This window comes from Populus nigra, chromosome 8 (assembly GCF_951802175.1).
Source record: "Populus nigra chromosome 8, ddPopNigr1.1, whole genome shotgun sequence".
Lineage (NCBI taxonomy): Eukaryota > Viridiplantae > Streptophyta > Magnoliopsida > Malpighiales > Salicaceae > Populus > Populus nigra.
The window spans coordinates 18788873-18806207 of NC_084859.1; the positions used below are offsets into that span (position 1 = coordinate 18788873).

Genomic DNA, 17335 nt, shown 5'->3' on the forward strand with positions numbered 1-17335 from the left:
TCGTTTACTAATGGTAAAGAAAAAAATAAAAAAGGCTCTTAAACAAGTATCATGAAGTGATTCTCATAATCAAGCTAAAATAAGTTGTTAAGATTGTTCAAAAGGTGAAGTTGACATAAAAAAGAACTTTAAGTGTGAATGTGTTGTCCAAACCAAGGTTATCCATGTTGGATCGATATTATGAAATTAGCTAATGGTTAAGACATTGTTCTTAAAGATGACCAAACACATCAGCTAAGGTTGTCATCATCACAAAAAATAGTTTTTATGTGAGGTTTATTTTTTAGGTCTTGAGAAGTTTTGTTTAGATTAAAAAATTTTATATGAATATATCTCTACTAAAATTGGATTTAAGGTATCTGGAACAACATATCTCATGCATATATTGGTGACAATGTTATATTCAAAATATCTATTCTTTTAGAGTGAAATAATTTAATTTATAATAGTTAACTTGAGAGATTTTTTTAAAAGTAAAAGGAATTGACATGGTTAACTTTCTTTAATATTCTTGGCCTAATAATGTGTATTGTATTATTTCATTAATGATTAAGGTTTTAAAGAGTTTAAAAAGAATCCAAGATGGAGTTTGGTAAATGAAGTATAAATTTTAATTCAATTGTTGGATTAAATTGGGATTTTTGACAAAAGACTCTAAAGGTCTTGGTTTTCTATTTGGTTAAAATTTTATGATGATAAAATTTCGGAAAGGCCTTTAAATAAGACTTGGAAGTTACTATGTAAGATTATCTTTATTTATCTTATTATATTTAGATTTTTTCCTACTTAGCTTAGAACTTTTAATTTAATTAATATTTTATTATTTAATAATCATAATGCTAGATGGATTTTATTAATTATTTAGGTTTTAATAAGAAATTCTTTCTTTATAAGGATTCTAGGTCTAAAGCTAGTATAAATAGAGATATACAGTTTATTTATAAGAGAACATTCAAACTATTATTCAAATTTTATAAAATACAAAAGAGTTTTCTTTAAATTTATCTATATCTTAGATTTATAACTTTAGACTTGAGAACTCTAGTTTTATCCACGTTACATGCTACATCATAATAATTTTCTTATCTTTAAACTCTCTATCCAAAAAGTCAACAAACTTAACAAGTTATATTCAATACAATTGACAATCAATTCGACACAAATTACATAACAGTTTCATTTCAGTCACTTTGTAATTAACAAACTCAATTCATAAATAAAAAATATAATTTTATTTTTTTATTGATATAATATATTAATTGAGTTTTTCTTTAATTATGAATTGACTTGAAATGAAATTACATGTTATGTGATTTATATTGAATTGGTTGTGAGTTATATTGAATATAACTCACTGAGTTCGTTGATTTTTTATTAACAAGTTAAAAGGCTAGGAAAATGCCATCAGTGCACCAATTTATGAAGCTTGCAAATCTGATATGTGTGTCTAAGTGAGTCACATAAATCGGACCTATTTATATCATAAAACTATGCTATTTTGAAAAATAAATGTTAAATATCCTAGTCTAGGCATATTTTTTAGCTACTGTTTTATTTTTGTAGAAAAACTCGAGAAATCCTTTTTCCTATAAAAAATAATAAGCTATAGATTACAGGAAAATTATGAACTGATTTGAGCATGAAATTCTTGTTTGGTTATTATTTTTGCTTAAATGGTTTCTGTGCTTCAAAATTAAATCAACTCCAAAATAGATTGTAAACGAGTGACTCCTCTTTTTAGTGTTATAAAATTCATAAATCTTTCTTGTAACAAGGGAATTTAAATAATATAGGATGCACGCGTTATATTGTGAACCTGCTTGAATTTTTCAAATGCACAAAAATAAAAAAATATACCGAGGTAAGATAAGTACTTGTAAAAAAACAAAAATAACTTGAGATTTGAATCATTGACTTGACTGAGCTTAATAAACTTGATTAATTTAAATAATAAAAAAATATATATAGACAAAAAAAACTAACAACGTAAAAAAAGTAAAAAAATAAGCTCATCTGGGTTAGCATGTCCGGTTGTGAAATCAAGGTAACCCCGTTGAAAACAAACCAAATAAAAACATGAAACTCAATTATCAATCAACCCAATGTTCAAGGGTAAAATTAAAAAATAATATATTTTAAAAAAAGCAGCGATTTTTTTTGTGTCAAATTGTTAATCCCATGATCACAGATATAGAATTAGGATAACTCGATAGAAAAAAAAGACAAAATATTTTTTAATAAATCAAATGTATAAGGATGAAAGCGGAAAAAAATCAATTTTAAATAAATGACCTAAAAAGAGATCAAATTCAACCTATGAGAACTTTCAAAACTCGTGATCCTAATTATGAGCTAGAAACCAACCCTATATAAGGTAAACTCTAAAAAATAAAGAAGCAAAATTACAAATCAACAATATGGTGAGGGGTGAATTTGAAAAAAAAAATGCAACAAAAAAAAAGGCTCCAAGACAAAAGAAATAATAATAAAAAGAATGAGGACTAAATTTGATATAAAAATTAAAAGAAATCAGATGTTAATGGATTAAATTAAAAACAAAATTCAATTAGGAAAATGATAAAAAAAATCAAAAGAATGAGGAACAAATTTGATATAAAAATGAAATAAAATCAAATGCTAAGTGATTAAATTGAAAATAAAATTCAATTAGAAAAATGATAAAAAATAATAAACAACAATAAAAAAATAAAGACCCAATTTAGTATAAAAATCAAATGACAAGGATGAAATTGAAGGAAAAAACAATAAAAAAATAGCAATTAAAAGAATGAAGATCAAATTAGATACAAAAAATAAATAATAGTACACCTTTATATTTTGCAAGGAGAAGAGAGAGAAAAGAGGGAAGAGAAGAAAAAAATCAACACATTTCTCTTTCGTTATCATGCGCAACACCATTGAAAAGAAGACGGTGTGCTGCTTCTAAAGTCTCCCCTGTAGGCGGTGTGTTGGGCATGGGATGACGCCACATGCACTGTCTAAAAGGCGTGGTGACTTATATTCGGTGCGTGTTATCCATGAGCCAACAACTTCTTTCTCAATTAATATCATAATTAATAAAAAAAAAATCAAATCACCCTTTACTCTTCATTTAAATTGGAGGAAAACCAACTCCAAAAGATAAAGATATCTCATTACATGTTATTTTTATTTTTTTTGCCTTAGAGGGTAGGCTTGTTTTCATGTTGTACTCTAAAATATAAAAAGATCAAGTTGACCCTACATCTCTTTTTTTTTATTTTATTTTTTTAGCCTCCAAAAATATATAAGTCATTTCATTTAAAGATTTAAAGACCAAATAACTTTTGATCAACTCTTTATTTTTGTTTACTTTTAAGGGTTTAGAAGTTATTTTACTGTGTATTTTAAAGTTATAAAAATAAATTTATCCTCAATTAATAACACAATAATAAATTAATCAAATAAAAAGGACAAAAATAACCTAAAAGAGATGAGAGGGAAAAAGTAACAAAATTATTTCATTAAAAAGGTGAAAAAATATCTACATTATTCTATGAATAGTACAATGTGTCCAGTGATACATGAATTTTACCATGTTAATTTTTTTTTTTCAATAGTAATCATATAAAGTGATAGAGATGAGGTATTAAGTTCAAATTTCATCTTAAAATCCATTATTATTCTATAATTGTTTTAAGGCTAGATTAGCATCCTATCATATGCATGCATTAACAAGTGAATCTGATAACAAACAAATCCTCAATGCTCCATCCTCAAACCCGGTCCAACTCCCATTAAACCCGGTCTGAGCCAACAAAGCACAAATCCCTCAATAAACCCTATTCACTTTTCTCCTCCGCTTCTTCACTCTCAGAAAACCCTCGTCATCTTAAAAGACCCTCACCTTCCTTGTCCACTTGTAATGGCTCTCTCTCTTTCAAGACCCAGACACAGATCCCTCTCTAACCCTTATCTAATCCACCTCTTCTCTTCCTCTTCCACAACCCCATCAGATGACCCTTCTGTTTCCGAACCCCAGCAACAGCAACAGCAGCAGCAGCAACAACAACAACAACAACAAAAGTCCTCTCTCTCTAGCTATTTCAATGATGTCAAAGCCAGTCTTAAGCAACAAAACCCTGAAAACAGGCCAAATTCTCCACCTTCAAGTAAACCCACTTACTCAACAAACCAATCATTCTCAAAACCCACAAGCAATATTGCTTCTTTTGATGAAATCAGAAAGAATCTCTCTGAATTCAGGCTTCGATCCTCTGATCCACCACCTAGAGAACCTAACTCTGCTCCCTCACAGGAGCCATCTTCTCAGCAACAGATCTCATTTCAAGAACTTTATAAAAGAAATGTCCTTGCAAGATCGACGGGTGGTAGTGGAACCACTCAATCAGGTGGTATCAATGCTAACCAACCCATTTCAGGGAGGCTAACATTTGACGCAATTAGAGAGAGTTTGAGGCAGATGAAGGGTGGTGGTGATAATAACAATACCGCGGTTGGGAGAGGCCGTGTTGGGGAATTGTCATTTTCGAGTTTTAAGCTAAAGCCAGGAAACGAAAATGAACCAATGAATAAGTCGACTATAATTGGTGGGACTGAGGGGTTGCCGAGTGCGGTATTTGGGAGGGAAATGGAGGGGGAAGGGAGTGCAAAAGGTGAAATGAGTACGGAGTTTGTGAAAATGTATAGTCATGGAGAGTTGGGAGATAAGTTGAGGATTTTGCGGCCAAAGGTGAAAAGGGGTGAAAAGGGGTGGTTTACGTTGAAGGAATTGAACGAGAGGTTGAGGAAGTTGAGGGAAATGGAGGAAAAGGAGACAGAGTCGAGGGTTGGTGGGGTTTCCTTTAGGGATTTGAGGGAGAGTTTAGTGAAGTTGAAAGCGTCCAATGATGAGAAGGCTATAAAGAATTCGGGTGAGTATTTTTTGTGTTGATTCTTGAGATTTTTTAAAGTTTGTTTGTTGGAGTTTTGGTGATAGCTACTTATATTGTTTTTCAGTGGATCTTAGTTAGATAAATATTTTTGTTTAGCTTGATCAGGAGAAGTGCTATTTCACTTTGTGCATAAGTATCTGTCGCTTAAGTTTTAGCAGGTGTTTATATACTCCTTTTTTGGGGCTTGGCTCTGTAAACAAGATGAAGAGTGCATTGAATTTGTGATAATTTAGGACTGTAACACAGTTTGCTCTGTTTAACCTTTAGATTTATCCCCTGAGAGAAAACGAATGCAAAATTGCTTCTGTTTTTCTTTTTCTAAATGTTTCTGCAAATGTTGTCATTGTCATGTTCTTATCCTGCATGAAATGATACTTCATGCAAACCTCCTCTCTATTGTTTTTATGCATTGAGAGATGATATTTTATCTTACTATTTACTTGTCAAATTTATCGTTTCAGTTCAGAGACTGAATCTCATGGGCCAGTTACGTGCTTCAAATGTAACGCTGCAGCCTCCAAAGAAGCACTTAGTTGAGAAGGCAAGTATAGTTTTCTTTTGATATTAATTTTGCTTTTTGTTTGGAAGTGTGAACCTTCACAAGATTCCTTATTTCTGCAACATTGAGATGACTTCACAATTTGTGTTGCCCAACTTTAATCATGATGTCCACTGCCTTAAAGTTTTAGTGGACATTAACAATGATGCAAACAAGGATATGATATTTCTGCATTATAATGTGCTTACCCTTCTAGTTTTAATTCATACTTGCACAAAAGAATTCATCTTTTAAGAGTCATGGACACTTGGTCCGGGTCTTTATATAGGATCATATTTTGCTTCGCATTCCAGAGTGTCTTTGTTTAGTTGACAAAATTTGTCTGCAACCTTTTGAAAGGATGTATTTTCTGATGAAAACAATTGAAGGGGTTTAGTGATATGTGTTAATTGTTTATTCTCCATGAAGTAGTTCTCTTTATTTTCCATGAAGTAGTTCTCTTCTTGATCACTATTACCAGCATTCAGTTTCTTACTGCTCTGATGGCTTCATATATGGTTTGTGCAGTATTTCCATCCAGATAACATGTCTTCTTCTGAGAAAATGAAAATTGAGCTTGCAAGAGTAAGAGATGAATTTAAAATGTCAGAGTCAGACTGTGGATCTGCACGTGTTCAAGGTAAAGGCCTTTCCATTTTGGTTTTATTGTGATTAATATAAAACTGAAGCAAATATTGCTGTATACTTTGGCATCTGTATACTTTGCTAATTTCTCAAGCATGTTATTGGGGATGTGTTCTGGTTGTGCAATACTTAAGCTGACTGAAGCAAATTGCTGTGAAAAAGGACTTTTTTTTGCAATTGTGTCCAACTTCTGGGACTATTATTCGTCTTATTTTGAATTCTATTTTTAGTGATCTGATTTTTGGCATCTGTATACTTTGCTAATTTCGCAAAAGTGTCAATGAAGATGTGTTCTGGTTGTGCAATACTTATGCTAACTGAAGCAAATTGCTGTGAAAAAGAAAAAAAAAAGTATTAATTGTGTCCTTCTGGGAGTATTATTTGTCTTTTCTTCTTGTGAATGCCATTTTTAGTGTTTTGACTCAGAAGTTAACCTTGTACTGCACCTTGAACATGGCTGGAAAAATGTTATGATCTTGGCATGGCCTTAAATTTTTGAAAATGAAAAAAAAAAGCACCCAAGCAACTTCAAGTCTCTCTTCTGGCTTGGGATGCTGCTTGTGATGGAATTTATCAACCAATGACTTCAAACAAGCTACAATCTTGGTTATCAGTGTTATCTATAGAAGCATTCAAGCCTGTTATTCACCCTTTATGGGCTTGATGCTTTCTTGGAGTTACTGTATGGACTATTAGATTCTCATGGTTCATGGTAATTTTGGATGGTTTGTTGTGATGGAATTGGATGCTCGAATAGGACATGGTCTTTGTATAACATGAGAAGAAATGTGAGTGCATATCTTGCTGCTCTCTTTTTTTTGCCTTTTGCTTTTTTGGAATGATTGCAATACATGGCAGTCTTTTGTTAATAAGGAGGTCGTCTTAGAGTTTGTTTGTTATGATTTAGCGGCCAGATGTGTCAGATATTTCAAGGACTGGCCATTTGGGCTTCAAAATGGATTACAAGGCAGATTTGTTTAGAGTTCGTAAATTATTATTTAGCAGTCACATGTATCAGATACTTTAAAGGATTCACTGGTTGGACTGGAAAATAGATTATCAAGCAGATTTATTGAACTGACAAAGGATAAGAGACATGGAGTTGCTGTTACCTAGAACAATCAGGGGACACTCGAATGAACATGTATTTCCATTTTCTAGCATTGACTAGGTATCATTCTCTTAACAGAACCAATGTGGAAAAGTTCGCATGGCAGTGTGAGTTGCATCAATTATACGAAAATCGAGTTATTTATTTGATGTTTCCAGTTCCATAGTGGGCTGGTCTTGAAGCTTGATTCCTGATCTCGCTCTCTTCACCTCTCTTATTTCGGTTACTTTCTTTAATACATACCAAGTTTGCATGCACATTGTTTTCTTCGTTATGTTATATCCTTTTTCTGATTGTTTTGCAGTGGCACTACTGACAATTAAGATCAAGCATCTGTCTTCGGTTCTGAACAAGAAGGTGAAACTGGAGCTGAAACAATCCTCTATTTCTTACATTTTATTATCTTGGAGTGTTGATGCTTCCTGCTCCTTGAATTCACATTTACATTCCATTTTACTAGGGTTAAGGGATAAATGTTTGTTGTGACTGTGGTTATCCTAATTACGGCAAAGAGAAAGTTGACAGAAACTGCTATATCAACATCTGTAGAAACATATTTACTTCTTCGTTCAAGTACACAGTCTGAGATGCATAAACATAGGGCCCATTATCATTTTTTGCCTTTGAGCTGTATTTTGCAAAGTGGAAAGTTATCAGTGCTTTGGCTTATGCTTTTAGGTGCTTTTCAAAAGTTTTTTTGGCTTGAAAAAAAATCAAATTGATGCTTTTTTTAGTGCTTTCTGATGGTTTTGAAGTGTTGATGTCAAAAATAAAAAATAATTATGAAAAAAATTTATTGTGATGCATTTTTAATCGAAAAGTTATTTTGAAAAGCGCCCTACACCACAATCCCAAACACACACTAAAGTTTTACTGGATTCTGTGGGGTCATTGCACGGAACATCATGTTGCCTTGGCTACTATCCAATTTCCATCTCTCTTGATGTGCAACTGGATGGTAGAAGAATTGTTTTATCCCATTCAAGTGTTCAGGGGATAACCTTCTGTGCTGCTATTCTGATATTCTTTCGCACAACTTTGTAGGATAAGCATTCTCGGAAGGGTCTTATAGGGATGGTTCAAAAGAGGAAGAAGCTGTTGAAGTATCTCCGGAGGACTGACTGGGATTCTTACTGCCTTGTTCTTTCAAAACTTGGTCTCCGAGACAATCCAGATCACAAGACCTTGACTAGACAATAATGACGAGAACTAGACTAGAGCAACCTGTAAGTTGATTTTACCAAAATTTTGTATGAACTTTGTAGAAGAAATTGTTCTGTTCCTTCATAATTTTTTGTTCTGAAACAAGCAATGCTTATACAGGCTGCATGGAAGTTATGGTTATAGAAATATTCAAGTCCAATGGCAGTGAAAGTAGAAATTGCTTGGACACTGCATTTATGGAATTAGTGGGACTTAAAGAAGGGAATGATGCAAGTCTCTTTAGAGGGCATGATTTGCTGATAACACTAGTTTGTTTTAAAATAGAATGTTGGTTGGCTGACCGGCTGTTAGCTCGATCAGATTGTAGTACTGTCAAAAGTGTTCAGTAATGTCGAAGGTTCAGAATTAAGCCTTTGGGAGGGGTGGGATAAATTTTTGAAATATGAATGGAGTGTTTGTCGAGATAAATCTGACAATGACAAGTAGAAGTAAAGCTTGAGAGCATGCAAGAATTATAAAGTTAGAGAGCATGCAAGAATTATCAAGTCACGAGGCAGTAAAGTAAAAGTGCAGGGATACAGAAATCAAACACAGATATCTAAATTCAAATCCCAACTTGATTTTTTTCAATCTACATGTTTCTATTTACACTAGCCAGGAACAAGTTTCTTATAATAACTTTTTTTAGCCTAAATGTTGATTTAGTATCATTCACATCACTTGTCTTTTTTGAGTGTGGATGCGGTGTTCATCACACATCCACAATGGTAACCTAATTTTATTATGCTTACCCTGAGAAGAAAACAAAGAAAGCTTAAAGTACAATAGCAAATATGTAAGAATATAACGACCAATAAAGTTCTCTGTATGTGTAGAAAACTAGCCATTATCTTTTTTTTTGAAGTAGCTGTCCTTTTTTGGGCACACCTGATTTATCTCAAGGTTTCTCTATTCAACAGGTTTATAGTTTCCATTATTTAATTTAAATAATGTTTTATTAATTATAAAATAAATCTATCAAGAAATCTTATTGCATAAGAAGAATGTCTTTATTTTTTTGATCGAGGGATAGAGAAATTTCATTAAACATAGAATAGTAAAAAATAAATTATTATCAAAACCGAAATAAAGTGGAAAGGAACATGGGAACGACAGAGAGTGAGAAAGACTAGGTAATAAATAAAATTCATGAAAAACGTAGAGATTAAACGTGTAGCTTGTAGCTTGTGGAGCTACAATTGCTTACATAGAAAGGGTAAAAAATAAAATAAAATTGAAGCCTGCAAAGAAAATTTCTATCGCCTCTGGAAGTTGAAGGCCTTTATAGAGAAGGCGAAAATGAAGGCAAAGAGGACAGTCCACCCAAGAACCACGGCTGCAACTACTCCAAGAAAATCGTGGTCAAAACCGAAGTAATCCTTGACATATCCTTCCACTGTTTGAGTTGCGGTAATGGGTTCCTGTATATCTCCATACTGTGAAACAACCAATCCATACAAGGACCATGATACGGGGCATCCCCAGTAGTACCATCTCCACCATATAGGTATCCGCTGTTATAGATTGACCACGCAGAGAAATGACGAACATATTAGCCCACGAGATAACCAGTCACTGAAGGAAACTCAATGCTTGAAGTAATTAAGATGGCAAACACTTACAGTTCGGGGAATTATAAACCCTGAGAAGAGGTTCCAGATTGCATAAAATGCTGTGGAAACTATGGCAGCTATGTGGTGGTTTGGAGTCACAGCTACAGCCATCATTCCATAAAAGGTGAAGTATAATAGTGTGAAGTACATAAAGAATAGATACCAAAAGAACTTAGCAGCAGTCCATTCAAATCCAATCATTGCATAAACTATAACGCCGTAGACTGCAGCTTGAACAAAGACATATGGAAGCTCAATCAGGGCCTGCACCATAAGATGGAGTGTGGTCAACGAAACGTCCATACAATTCTACTTGACGAGGTGAATTCTGAAATGCTAGCTTAATAAGCTCTTACCTGTGCAAAGGCATAGGGCAAAGCTGAATACATTCCAGCAGCCCTTTCTCTGTAGAAGACAGTTCTTTCAACAGCCACCACTGGCTGCACAGCTGTTCCATTTTGAAAACCAAGGAAGAGAACTGCTGCATACATCGAACCCATTGCGTTGGAAAGATCTTGGGTAGTTTTCCTACAGTTCGTAAGATAACTTAGATGAGTAGGTAGATTGCAGCAAAACCATCAAAGCCTGAACTGTTAAATTGTTTTTGAGTTCCTCATCGTGACTTACACTTTGGAGCCAAGGTCCCAGAACATTGTTCCAAACATCAAGGCTATAAAGGTTGTGAAAAGAAATCTCACGGCAGTGTACGGTGGGTTCCTCCAGTATGACCAATGTTGCTTCCACAAGCAAGCCATACATTGTGTGAAAAATGATGTTGAATACCGTGTAGGGAAATGAACGTCCTTTGAGCCGGGAGCAGGTGTGCTTAATTCCGCAATGAGAGCTTTGTTTCTCCTGAGTTATGCCACACATCAGCAACAAACTTTAGACAAATCCAACTCTAGATTTTTAATCAAATGATTTCCTATTCCTTGCCAAAGCTAATTTGGGATGGCTTTAGAATATTTTTCAGTTTAACCATGCACAAAAAAGAAACACTTTATCTGACCTGAACAGATCTGAATTCTTGTAAATATTAGCAAAATCAACCTCCAAAGCCATCTCTTGTGATGAATCAGTAACTTCCAACATCCATGTTGCTGGATTATAACCATCTTTAATTTTACTCACTCCTTCAATTGCCTTCACAGATAGAAAGGTCAACGAATTAGTCAATAGTTAGTTTGAGCATAGGTTAGAAGAAGCTCGCAAGTCGCAACTGTTTGTGTTGTTTGATTATTGATCAAATCAAATTAACATACCTCAAAGTATTTAATTAGATGGGTAGAATGGTGGCCCAATGGCCCCACATATATCTCTTCTCCTCCTCGCTTCATCAGGAATAGCTGCAATGCCGTGTAAACAATCCAGCTTATTATGGGGATACACTCAGGACAAAGTTGTAGCCCAGATAGTTTTTAGCATTTTTATTACCTCATCAAAAGCTTCAAATATATCTATACTGGGCTGGTGGATGGTGCATACAACTGTTCTTCCTGTGTCCACAGTGTTTCTTACTGTTCTCATCACAATTGCAGCAGCTCTGGCATCTAACCCTGAAGTTGGCTCATCCATGAATATGATAGAGGGGTTTGCAACTAGCTCTACTGCAATGGTTAGCCGCTTGCGCTGCTCAGTGGACAAACCATTCACACCAGGCAACCCAACTAATGCATTGCGCAACGAATCCAACTCCACAAGCTCCATGACTTCCTCAATGAACATCTGAAACCAATTTTGGCAATGGAGAAGTCAGTAGCTGACCAAAAAACCATTAGATGATACCTCTGGAAGCAGAGGAGTTGAATGTAAGCTTTCTAGCACAAACATTATGTAAGATCAACTTCAGCAGCACCGTTCTTAGCTAGAAAGAATAGGATCGTTGATCTTGATCTCAGGATAAATCATAAAATAGAAATGATAGTTGAACTAGGTAATGCTAATCAAGTTGATTGAACTTGAATGGATGACAAGCAGACCAAAAGGAAACAAGTATTGGAAGGAGAAAAATTCACAGAACCCAAATCTGCAAACTGAATCCCAGATGTCTGAAGTAAATTTAAAAAAATGGGTACCTACCTTTCTGGTTTCAGAATCAACTTCAGGGGGTAGACGAAGCCAGGCTGAGTAGAGTAAGGATTCGTAGACAGTAACATGTGGAGAGTGAATGTCATTTTGTTCACAGTATCCTGCAATTCTAGCAAAAGTTTCTTGCTTCTTTGGGTACCCAGAAATTTTGATGTCTCCCTCAATACATCCACCAGTTTTCCTTCCTGCCAGCACATCCATCAAAGTCGTTTTTCCTGCACCACTAACACCCATCAAAGTTGTAAGGACACCAGGCCTGAAAGCACCATTCACACCCTTCAAAAGCACCAATCTATCCTCAACTACTCCTTGAATTTTCATTTCCTGAAATTTTCAATACAAGATGATCAGTTTGTTCATGCTCTGTAAATATCACATCAAAGCAAGGTATGATCTTTTTACTAAATTTTGATACCTGTGGCATGTCAACGGAGTAAATAACATCATCAAATGTGATGGAATGTGGTTCAAATGGAAGAACCATTCCTCTCTTCCTGTTATCGCTGGCTTCACCAATGGACGCAAAACTATTTCTATTAATTTCATCTCCATTCTCTGCTTGTAAATAGCAAATGTATTGGCAATTAGTATCTGACAGGCTAGGAAACGAAGGGACTTCAAACGCGCTTCATCAATTAAGTTCTTTTACCTGTTTTGTTTTTGTGGCTACTTCCATGGTTTGATAACTGAACAGCTCCTCCTGTTTTGCCAACAGAACCTTCCCTTTCGGATTCTTCAAATATAAAAGCTTGAGGCTTCTCAAATGCTGCCAACATAAATTTGCAATATATAAATCTAAGCTCCAACTTTCAAGAAGTATGGAGTTGAGTAGGTGATGACACTTGCCATTGAGGAAAGTGAGGGCCAAAGCGAAGCAGATATTGAACAGTAGCATGAATCCTACTGTTGCCCCTACTCCTATCCAATACCAATTTGCTTCAGTGAAAAATTCGCGACTCTTCAAAACTTGGATTCCTAGTGGTTCTGTGGAGTTTCCAGGAATCTGTGATTTCAAAAACAATTTCAGATATCAGTTCATTATTGAGAGCCAAGGGTGCAAATATATAAATGGCCAGTTCAAGAAACTTTACATGACTCCAGCTATGTCCAAGGAACTCATTCACTACTATTGCGTTCTGCCCATACATCAATGGTGAAAGCCAGTAACCCCATATCCACCACTTTTTTATTTGCTCTGCGGCGTTAAACAAAAAAATTGATATATAATTTCCTCCAGGTTGAGTAGCAAAATACAATCTTTAAGTAGAAGAGTATAATCACCATACCTCGAGACAAGATGAAGCCACCCAAAGCAAAAAGTGTAAGTAGCGCAAAAGACCCAAAAGTGTTAGCAACAATCATGTTCCTTCCAGCTGCAGCAATAAATCGAAATAGTGCAGATGCCATCTGGTTAATTAGCAAAAGCAGAAAGTACTGCCTTAAAAGCCTGAAAAAAAAGATTGAAAGAAAATAAACACCGCCTTTTTATAACAGCTGGATCAGAATGGATCCTTGTGCAAGTTTACAAATAAAAAAAAAGGAATTTTTGTTTACCTTTCAACATTTGGATCAAATCCAATTACATAATAGGTTAGGAGCACCCATGCAGCAACTTCAACAAACGTGACGGGAATTTTCAGAATCCATGGAGGAATTGAATATGCCCATGGAGGAAAGAATATGAGTTCCCTTTGCTTGTAAAACACAGGAAGCTTTACGATGGTCATAGATAGCTCTGACATTCCATTAAACATTATAATGATCACAGTGAAGAACAAAGCACCGGTATAAATTCCTCCATCGGCAACCGTATCATGATGCATCTTGGTCCGAAAAAAGAGTGACATGGAAATCAATGCCACTACTGTCAGCTGATAGAAGATCAGTAAAAAGTGTCACATTGGATGCAAAATCTGAAAGTAAGAGAAACTTGGATATTGTAACAACTATCGATAATTACTTGGCATATCTTGAAGATGTAGACAAATGAGTTCCTCTTCATGAGCAAGTATTCTCTTGAGAAGTTAGCTTTAAGCAGATCCATCTTTCCAGCTCCATATTTTTTGTTTACCAATGCAGCTGGATGGTTCTTAGTCTTGTCAAATGGGATTGAAAGCTCATCTGCGATCTTTCGTCCCACGTTGAATGACTGAAATGCCTCAGAAAATTCGTTGACCGTGACAAACCTGTAAGGCTGATCTTTAATTGCCCAATACTGCTCTTGATCTTTTTTTGATGTCACCTGCAATGAATTTATTCATTATTCCTGAAGATTGTGACACTTGCATAAGGCTCATATATTGAGAATAGGAGATCCTATTGTCGTCGAGGTTCCATGTAAAAAATCCTTGTCTATGCTTACTTCTTGTAGAAAGTCTGCCACGCCTTTTCTGTCGGGACACTTGAAGCCCTTATGTTCAAAAAATCCAAGCACATTTTCACGAGGACCCTGGTACACAATTTGGCCATCTGACAGGAGAATGATGTCATCAAAGAGGTCATAAGTCTCTGGTGCTGGCTGGAGAAGTGAGATGACAGCAGTGCAATTGAGAACGTGAATAGTTTGCTTTAATGAGTTCACAATTTGGTAAGTTGTTGAGCTATCCAGGCCTGTGGAAATCTCATCCATAAGCAATGCCCTTGATGGTCCGACCAGCATTTCCCCTACGACAGATCATTGGAGATTTTTGTACATTAAATGGAGAATGAAATGAAATGATTGTTCTTGATATGAGAATGGACTGATGGAGATGTTTACCGGTTGTAACACGCTTCCTTTGTCCTCCAGATATACCCCTTATCATTTCATCCCCTACCAAAGTATCTGCGCAGACTTCCAATCCTAAAATCTACAATTATCAGAGAGAGAGAGCAAAAAAGGTTGAGATATTGTGTTCACGGTTTCTGATGAAGACTTTCATGACATTTTTGTAGTATATATTGATAAATAATACCTTCAAGACGTAATCGGTGATGACACTGGCCTCTTGACCTTGTATTGCTACTGCCTGCAATTCCAGAAACATCAGAGAAGGAAAGTTACTGTCCAAATCATCGTAGCTTATTCTAGCAAGGAACTCTTTTGAGAGAGGTCTAACTGGCAAAATTGTAATATCTTTCCTCACCTTCATGAAGACATCAACATCTTGATCAGGCTTGATGTTGGCTTCTTTCTCTCTTCTCGACAACTCTGCTAGCATCTCTGTGAATTACCAGAAATTTTATTTAGCAATGCTTGGTTTATGAATAGATCACCAGAGTGAATTGTGTTTCTGGTGGAATTTGCAACGAAAATTTAGTCCTTTATTCTAACCATGTAGGTGGCCAACCCCTTGGCATCTGGCAGAGAATTCCAAAGTCTCCCTCACAGTCATTTCTCCTATATGGAGATCATGTTGACTGACATAGGCAGCTGTTCTTTGTGGTACAAACTCGTTCATCTCATGACCATTGTAAGTCACACGACCAGAAAACTGCACGTAATAATTCAGCTTCTCAAATTAAAAATGAAAACCAAAAACTAAATCCTCAAGGAATATACAAATTTACAAGAATATATCCACACCTTCAGACTAGGATCAAGCTTTCCAGCCATTGCCAACAACAGTGTGGTCTTCCCAGAATTCGGAGGACCCAAAAGCAAAGTCAATCTAAAACATGCAGGTGGCATAAAAATGAGGAATAGGCAATAGATTATTGAAATAATTCTTAAGCAAACAGAGCTTTACATCATGATTATCTTACCTTGATGGCTTGATGATTCCACTAACATCCTTAAGGATGGTGAGTGGCTTCTTTCTACTTGGAAGGACATGAAGAGCAATAAAAAAACCCTACAAAATTGATTGGTAAGAAAAACATGAACAAAGAGAAAGAGTAGTATCTTATAATTCATATTTCAGCAATAATAACTGGTGTTCATTGATTGGAAATGTTGTTACCTCTATTATATTAAAAATGAACTTAGCGAATGAAGGCAAAGCACTACTTCCTACGTAAGCTTCTGCTTCAATATTTAGATTCTCGTACCGAACTTCAATTGTTGGAAACTCAATTCCAACCCTGAAGCACCAATTATTACAGAAAATCAAAGAACTTCATCGTCCATAACAGCAAGCAAGAAAGGAAAAGCAAAATATCTTTTCTTTTTTAAAATCAATCCCTTGTCGAGTTATGCTATGAATGATCAGAAACTAACATGTATCCATTAGGCACAATATCATGTTTCAATGCAAGAATTTCCTTTCCTTTTTACATTCTCTCTATAAACCAAACAGAGTTAGCATAGAAACAAAGGATAGGTTCTTACCTTTCAACACGGTTCTTGAGTTTCCACAAGAACTTCTCATTATCCTCGTCTGCAACTTTGACCAACCTCTCAAGCAACTGTTTTCTCTCTTGGACTCCAAGGTTTTCAATATCTACCTCACTAATTATACCTCTTGACGCACTCGTTAATATACCTTTCCTTAAACGATCATAGGTAGGTAGTTTCTCAAGCGCAGCCCATTTTAGAGCCTCTTCATCATCTTCTTCCCTTGAAGATCTTGAAAACACTTCCACAGTGCTGTTTCTCCATACTGACGAAACTCCTCTAGAACTACCTCTAAAACTATCACTACCTCTAGAAATATCAGCACTCTCCATTGATAATGGATCAGAATATTTAAACAACAACTAAAAACAAAACAAATCCTAGATTTTGTTTCTTTTTTTTTTCTTGGTTTGGGAACTTGAATCAAGAAATCTTAACAAAAAGCTAAATGAATCAGCCCATATTTCTTCACTTTCAAGGGGAAACAAAACCTATAGTGGAGCGACATTGAACAAATTAGTACGTAATGTCAAGATATATATATAGTAGAAAAACTTGACCACGTCAGATTGTATTTTCTATTTTTTTTTTATAAAATTCATAATTTATTTTGATTTATTTTATGAATTCATTGAGGTCTTAGAAAAAATCTAGATATTAAATTAGTACTTGGTTATATAAATATTTATTTTTAATTATATAGTTAAATAAAAATAGTTATAGAAAAAAAAGTTATTAAACTCAAAGGAGTTTATAACCCAGGTTACGAGTTTGATATGTTAATTTAGATTGACTCGGATTGATCTAATGTGTTATTATTTTATTATTTTTTTTAAAAAAATATTATTTTAAAAATTAGATTATATTTTTACTAATTGATAAAGTTTT

General features: G+C 34.8%; 2 protein-coding genes across 8 annotated transcripts; one reads left to right on the forward strand and one right to left on the reverse strand.

Moving 5' to 3' along the window:
* Nucleotides 1-3769: 3769 nt before the first annotated feature.
* Nucleotides 3770-8915, forward strand: LOC133701917 (uncharacterized). Its single transcript, XM_062126116.1, has 6 exons — nucleotides 3770-4913; nucleotides 5396-5475; nucleotides 6001-6112; nucleotides 7533-7585; nucleotides 8273-8454; nucleotides 8552-8915. The coding sequence occupies exons 1-5, from the start codon at nucleotides 3905-3907 to the stop codon at nucleotides 8426-8428; spliced, it is 1410 nt and encodes a 469-aa protein (XP_061982100.1). The 5' UTR covers nucleotides 3770-3904; the 3' UTR covers nucleotides 8429-8454; nucleotides 8552-8915.
* Nucleotides 8916-9548: 633 nt separating this feature from the next.
* LOC133701916 (pleiotropic drug resistance protein 1-like) lies at nucleotides 9549-16779 on the reverse strand. 7 transcript variants are annotated; one of them, XM_062126115.1, is made up of 24 exons: nucleotides 16442-16779; nucleotides 16074-16194; nucleotides 15877-15965; nucleotides 15698-15782; nucleotides 15446-15605; nucleotides 15258-15334; nucleotides 15087-15140; nucleotides 14891-14981; nucleotides 14495-14796; nucleotides 14093-14374; nucleotides 13687-14003; nucleotides 13419-13579; nucleotides 13224-13327; nucleotides 12979-13135; nucleotides 12851-12898; nucleotides 12548-12687; nucleotides 12124-12456; nucleotides 11479-11769; nucleotides 11307-11390; nucleotides 11054-11187; nucleotides 10672-10899; nucleotides 10401-10572; nucleotides 10054-10308; nucleotides 9549-9945 (listed from the first exon to the last, which is right to left on the reverse strand). In XM_062126115.1, exons 1-24 carry the CDS (start codon nucleotides 16777-16779, stop codon nucleotides 9688-9690), a joined length of 4281 nt encoding a protein of 1426 aa, XP_061982099.1. In that variant the 3' UTR covers nucleotides 9549-9687. The 7 variants fall into 7 exon arrangements, with proteins under 7 accessions (XP_061982099.1, XP_061982098.1, XP_061982097.1 ...); XM_062126114.1 differs by having other exon boundaries at nucleotides 12548-12685; nucleotides 12846-12898; XM_062126113.1 differs by having other exon boundaries at nucleotides 12548-12685; nucleotides 12825-12898.
* Nucleotides 16780-17335: the final 556 nt, after the last annotated feature.